Source organism: Tupaia chinensis, unplaced genomic scaffold, assembly GCF_000334495.1.
Source record: "Tupaia chinensis unplaced genomic scaffold, TupChi_1.0 Scaffold000089_1, whole genome shotgun sequence".
NCBI classification, from domain to species: Eukaryota; Metazoa; Chordata; class Mammalia; order Scandentia; family Tupaiidae; genus Tupaia; species Tupaia belangeri.
In genome coordinates, this window is record NW_006159551.1 from 2,522,280 (window position 1) to 2,529,125 (window position 6,846).

Below are 6,846 nucleotides of genomic sequence, written 5' to 3' on the forward strand. Positions count from 1 at the left end.
GCGCCCCCGCCGCCCGCCGCCGCAGCCGGAGCAGCATGGTCCAGCTGGGGAAGCTGCGCCGCGTCCTGACTTTGATGAAGTTCCCCTGCTGCGTGCTGGAGGTGCTCCTGTGCGCGCTGGCGGCGGCGGCGCGCGGCCAGGAGATGTACGCCCCGCACTCGATTCGGATCGAGGGGGACGTCACCCTCGGGGGGCTGTTCCCGGTGCACGCCAAGGGTCCCAGCGGAGTGCCTTGCGGCGACATCAAGAGGGAGAACGGGATCCACAGGCTGGAAGCGATGCTCTACGCCCTGGACCAGATCAACAGCGACCCGAACCTACTGCCCAACGTGACGCTGGGCGCGCGGATCCTGGACACTTGTTCCAGGGACACTTATGCGCTCGAACAGTCGCTCACTTTCGTCCAGGCGCTCATCCAGAAGGACACTTCCGACGTGCGCTGCACCAATGGCGAGCCCCCGGTTTTTGTCAAGCCGGAGAAAGTAGTTGGAGTGATTGGGGCTTCGGGGAGTTCGGTCTCCATCATGGTAGCCAACATCCTGAGGCTTTTCCAGGTAGGGGGGCGCTCCCTCGGGGGCGGAGCACGCTGTGGCTCCTTGCGCTCTTAACCCTAAAAGCTGGTTTGGACTCCAGGGGTGCAGGAGCAGGGCTGCCTTCGCGCATTTCCATCCTGGAGATTCTGCCGAATCCCTCCCACCCCACCCAAGGAGGTAGCATCCCTGTTTGGTTTATTCCCCTTCTGTCTCTCCCCGGTCCACGCTTCACTCCATCCAGCTTGACATCGTGGATTTATGGTCCCGTTTACAAGAAGCAATCTGCGAAAAACAAGGCGATGATTTAAATGGGTTTGCGTTAGAGTGAAATATGGTCCGAAAGCAGGCTTGTAAAAGTGCTGGGCTCCTAGGAGAGCTGGTTAGGCGCATGCAATATGAAGGATGAGAAGATGCCTCCTCGAAACTGGGCATTTCCCAACTCCCCTGCTTCCCACCCCCAAGCCACCTGGCAAACCTCCGCTCCTTTGGAAAATTTCGAGACGACCTTAAGGAGCCACTTCTTAAACGGAGGGCGAGGTCTTAACCTAGGTGTGGATGTTAATCTCCCTCAGGTTGGATTTCCCGACCAGTAGCGGTCTCCGGGAGACACTCTGGAGGGAGGTATCCATCCGGACCCTTCCCCAGCCGGGAGACACCGCCCGCAGACGTGACCCCGTTGGTTTGCTCCGGGCAGAGCTGTGCACCGTCTAAATTGCATTTGCAGTCCGGCCACCGGCAGGGGCTGGGGGGTCAGCTTTCTTTCCACTCCTGCCACTTCAGACCTCAGCCCAGAGATGAGCTCATGCTAACTGCGAAACAAAATAGCTTTCGCTGTCTCCTCCCTCCACCCCTCGCCCACTGCTTCCCCCTCGCAGCCCTCGACCCGATTCTCAGGTCCGGGGACGTTTCCGGGCAGGCGTGAGGTTGGAGGGCGCCTGGAGGGAGGCGGTAGGTTGTGGGAGGAGGGCCCCGCGTTCCTCCTGCTCCGGTGCGGGAGGGCGATGGCAAAAATGGGAGAAAGGCGGAACCGGGCTGCGGAGCGGTGGGTTCTACCGCAGTGCTCTCTCCCTGCTGCCCCCCCTGGAGTCTCTGCCCCATGGCTCCTGTGCTGCTTTGAGTGGCAGCGGATGGCTTTGGGCTTCAGAAATTGAGTTTCAGGGTCTCCGTGACTGGGGGGTTCCCTTCTCCGTGTTTCGCCCTGTGTGTGCTTGTCTCTCTGCCTGTCTCCTTGCTCCGGTTTTTTTTTTTTTTTTCCTTCCATTCAGTCTCTGCCTGGCTTCTCCCTCTCTATCTCCATTCCCAAGTTCCTGGTTCCTCTTCCTCTTGAGAAGACCGTTTCCTAATGCATGTCTCCCAACCTGCCTGGTGCTACCCAACCCAGACACCCGCTTTCCTACAAGCTTGGCTGATCTTTGCCCCCTTAGGCTCCCCACGTCTCAAGAACTGAGCACTTTCCCAAAGGGTGTCAGTGTCAGGAGGGTTCTCCAGAGCCAGAGCCTGGTCACCCCTTCACCTCCAGGAATGTGAAGTTTGTGATCAGGCACAAGCAGTGTCCACCCCAGGCTGCAGCCTGCAGTGGTTGCGCTGGTGCTCAGAGCCCCACTCACACCGCTTGGCCATGCAGTGGTGGAGACCCCTAGATATTTAGCGAACCCCAACATGCTTCTGAGGTAACCTTCACCCTGAGTTTTTTGGCTTTGTGAAGAACCTCAGTTGTCATCATTAAAATCCAGAAAGTACCTCTTTCATTTTTGAGCTTGGAGCTAGACATTCGCAGCCTGTAGTGGTGCCTGAGAGGAGAGGATGAGGTCAGAGTTATCACCTGAGAACCACTTCGTGGGGGGACCTGCGGGGGGGGGCAGGGCGAGCATTTTCCTTGTTAGCCCTGGACATTGAAGGCACAGAACATTTTGTGTTCAGCATTTCAAAATTATTTTGCTGCCTGTTTCCCTCTTGACTGAGAACCTGGGCAGTACTGCAGACCGGCTTGTCTGCCTGAAAAAGAGTGAAATGTTCAAGTCAGGAAAGGAATTGCAGGCTAAGCTAAGGACTGTCTTTGCTGGAAAGGATTCCAGGGGGAGATGATTTCTTCTTTAGGCCTGTGAACCTGAGGCACTTGCAAAGCAAAAGCCGGCCTTACACTGAGTTCCCTCCTTCCCAAAGCTGGGGAGGAAAGGAACCAAATGCCAGTGTTAGCAGTGTGGGTTGGGACTAAAAACCATTCAGAGAAAACACTGTCATTTTCCTCTAATTTGCAAATTGCAGCTATTCATGTTGAATTGAACAGCTGAGGGAGAAAGAGTCTCTCGTTTTCACCTGCTTTTATTGAGAAGAGGCTGATAGGAGGAGGAATGCACCAACTTGTAGCTCATGCTGCAAGCTAGCTAGAACTGCTGGTGTGGTATCCTGGCTCATCATTGCCCATGTTGGAATAGTCACCGTGTGTGTATCTGAAGAACCGCTTTCAGTGTTTTTGTTTGTTTGATTTTTTTTGTTTTCTTTTTAATATTTGATTTTAGAAGCCCCTGTAATGCAGTTCCAATCCCAGTATTCCAATTCTTTTGTAAGCCTGCAAAATGAGGGTAGAGAATAATGGTACAAAGACCCATTGTTCAAAGGCACAGACAATGGGGGGGAGAGGAAAGGAGCAGTAGGGGAATCATCTCAGGGATTCCAGGGTTTAGCTCAATTAAGATTGTCCTAAAGAAAAGAAACTTCTCCAAATGACTGAATTCTAGCTTCTCCAGTGTTTTGAGCTTTCTTTTTCTCTCTGGTCCCTGTGGGTTGCTGTGGGGACCATGCCCAACTGATCACTCGGGATGAAAATATATAATGAGATAAGCCAGTACCTGGGAAAGGGAAGGGGGTACTTAAGGTCTTAGATGGGGGTGCTGAGTGCCAGGGCAGGAGGGAGTAATAAGTAATAATTGGTGTAGCAAATGCTGCCTGCTGCTGCCAGCAAAGCCTTCGATAAAGTTCTTTTCTGAAAATTTGGACCTGGGCAAGAAGGAGTACTCGGATGTCAGTGGTGTCTATGCCTTCACCTTCTCATTTGCCTGCTGGTATACCAGGCCACAGACAGGAGCTGAGCAACTCTCGCACTCTCTTCTGTGGACACGTGAGCAGGCTAGTAAATGACATGTCAGAGGACAAGAATCATATCCAGTGGGGCTTTCAAATCCAGGAATTTGAGGCTAATGAAATTAGTGTGTGGCCAGGGCTCTGCCAACTAGAATCAGATCACTGCAACTGCCCTGCATTGCATTTTCAGCCTCAAAGAAGCATCAGGGAGGAATTTCTGGAGATTTGTTTCCCAGCCTGTGCAAAATAATACTCTCCTAATGCTAAGAAAGATTAAACATAAATTAATATTGACTATGAGTAACATATTTTTTAAAAAATAATCAGAGTGGAGATGGCTTAAAGTGGAGAGGTTATATAATATGGTGACCACTGGATAGATCTCTCCTGGCCACTGTTTATGGACTGTAAGTTAGATCTATTACAGGGGAAAGTAACGGGAGCATTTTAATTCAGGCCTTTTTTGTTAGTGACTTGAGAGCAAACACTCTGAGAGTATAAATTACTCTTGCTACATGCTGACTCGGGATGAATAATATTTCATGTGTAGTGACATGGTCTAAGCTGTAGGTTTGGAACTGAATGACATTTGTATCAGTATTTCCTTTTTTTTTTTTTTTGTCCAAAGCAACTAGGTAGAAAAAGTAGTCAACTCTACGTTTGCTGCAACTTAATGCAAACCCAGACCTGTGAGCTTAGTGCCATTAAAGAAATGCATTTGTACATTTGTCAAAGTTTTTCTTCTGTTCATTGAAGCTGGAATATAATCTGCAACTTGGGAAGTACATTTTATACCTAAATAGTCTTTTTTTTTTCCTCCTCCTTCTTTCTCTTATATAATTGGATGGCACTAGGCACAGTGAATGGTGTGGCATTGTAGTTAGGGATTTTTTTTTTTTTTAAGACAACTTTCTCTTTTTAAAATTTTGTAAATATAGGTGTTCCTGCCATTTGGGATAGTCTTTGTTGCAATTCCTGCCACCACACTTACTGTGTTTTGGGAAATTTACCTAACAGATGGTGAGTGGGACATTTTAAAGAGGGCATTTTTTAAAAGAGTAGAGAGGGAAGAAATGAAGACATCCATACACTCTAATTGAAGATACTGCCATGTGTATTTTATGTACTCAGACCATTCAGTTGGGATATCTTCAGGCATTTTTTTCTCCAATAATAATTGAAATAAAGAATATAGTTACTTCAGCTTCATAAATGTTGAATAGATTATTAGTTCTCTATTTCTTTCATTTATGTAGGTTGTATCATGTATGAATTACAGTGTGTTGTAGTCTCCATCCTGCCATTAACTAGTTATACTACCCTGAATAAATCATTTAATTTTTCTAGGTTTTTATCTCCTCATCATTTTTTTTTAATTTAAACATACATTTTCAAGACATTTCTAATATTTTTGGTTAGCTTAGGGAAAACTTGCTCAAGTCAAAACTCCATGACATTGTATTTCCAGCTCCCACTTTAAAATTCCAATGAGTCTCCGGGAACTTTTCTTTTTTAAGGAGATTTTTGCTATAGGGTGAATGTACTCCCCAAAGAGAGAGAGAGAGACAGACAGAAAGCAAGAAATCACTCCTCAGGGAGGGGTGGCCATGCCACAATCCCTTCTCCTCCATTTTCCTCTCAAGATCTTGGGCATGACTCACATGCACCCAGCGTGAGTTTTAAGTCTCCAGGTCCGGGACTCAAACTGTGATTGACTACATGGGAGGCCAGTGAGACTACATGGGAGGCCAGTGACATAACCATTATGCCATCTGCTGGTTCTGAGTTTTGGGGGACTTTTTTAAAAAATATGTTTACAGAGATACCTCGGTCATTACTAGTCAGTTTTCAAGGTTCAGATTTTTCCTTTATTCCTACACCAGTTTGCGCTCAGTGCTGGTGTCAAGCCTGGAGGTAGGTAAATGACCTTCTGGGTCAGCTTACTACAGGTCGTAAGACACGGCAGGCGTAAGTACTGGGTAGTTTACCACAGCGGCTGCAGCCCTGACTATCCAATGTCCTACCCCCTTTCATCTTGCAGAAATGCCAGACTTTACCTATGGCAAACTGCCAAATAATGGCATCCTGCCTATCTTCCTCTCCCTCTAGATGAGTCTTCTGACCCAGGCCAGAAATCAAGTGACTGGCTTAGTTGTGGGCATCTGACATGTCTAGACCAATCAGAATTCTCCCTAAATGTTTCTGTCAGAGAAAAATGGGAAAATTGTGCCTTCTCTCTGAAATTTATTTATTTTTTCCTTTCTTTTTAAAAGTGTACTTACTTCCTCTGGGGGAGATAAATGGAGAGAGAGAGAAAGAACACAAGCACCCCCAACAAGATCTTCACTCCACAGTCTACTCCCATCCGTACCAATCCAGTTCAGAGTCACCTATGTGCACCCAGTATGCTCAGAAACGCCCTGGGACAAGAACCCAGTTCCTTCCCCATAGAGTTGCAGTGTCACTGAGCCACCAGCTAACCCCATCCCTGGAGTTTCTAAGCTGGGAAGATATGATTGTGGAGCTCCCAGTAGCCATCTAAAGTGGCAGAGTCCTACTGTAGCATACAGCTATGCAGGGAGAAGCAGGACAGAGTGTCAGGGAGTGAGCTGGAACCCTGATGAATTTCTGGAACTCCCCCACCCAATTGTATCCGAATCTAGATATGTCTCTGAATTTTCACTAACTGTTCTTTTTGGTAAAAATGTTTTTTCACTATTTGAGTTTAATTTTAGCCCCATGCCATTGAAGTTACCATAGTGAAAACAACTGATGTTTTTATATCATTTATGTAAGGTTCACTGACTGGCATTCCTTAAGTGGGGAAGAAATGATATTCTCTTTACTTGAAACATAATCCTTCTTGCTCAGATTTGGAATATTCAAAACTTAACTTCCTTTTTGCTTCCCAACCTTGACTATAATTGCTTTAAGCATTGTGATCTGCATCTTTCCTAAATCTTGATGCAACTGAGAGAGTGAGCGGACCTTAGTGATGTAAACTGTAGCCCATAGGCCTCCTATCTGGAAGCTTTGGAATCATTCTCAGTTCCTTTCATTAAAGCATATCTTTTGTTGATATCCCCAGGGCACAGAAGCATTTTCATGGCATAATGGAGTACAAAGTACATTAAACTCTTGGGTCAGTAAGCAACAAGCCTAGCTCTCCTCCTTGCCCCTTTTACTTTAAATAGGTAATTAAGAACAGTAGCAAAAACACACGTTTTCCCTA

The 6,846-nt window shown here is 47.3% G+C and overlaps 1 protein-coding gene across 1 annotated transcript in view; it reads left to right on the plus strand.

The window, feature by feature from the left end:
- The first annotated feature begins 35 nt into the window (after positions 1-35).
- Positions 36-6,846, plus strand: part of GRM7 (glutamate metabotropic receptor 7) — a 1,001,339-nt gene continuing 994,528 nt past the window's right edge. Inside the window, exon 1 of the mRNA XM_027769777.1 lies at positions 36-554. Coding sequence (XP_027625578.1) covers positions 36-554 — 519 coding nt within the window. The remainder of the gene's footprint in view (positions 555-6,846) is intronic.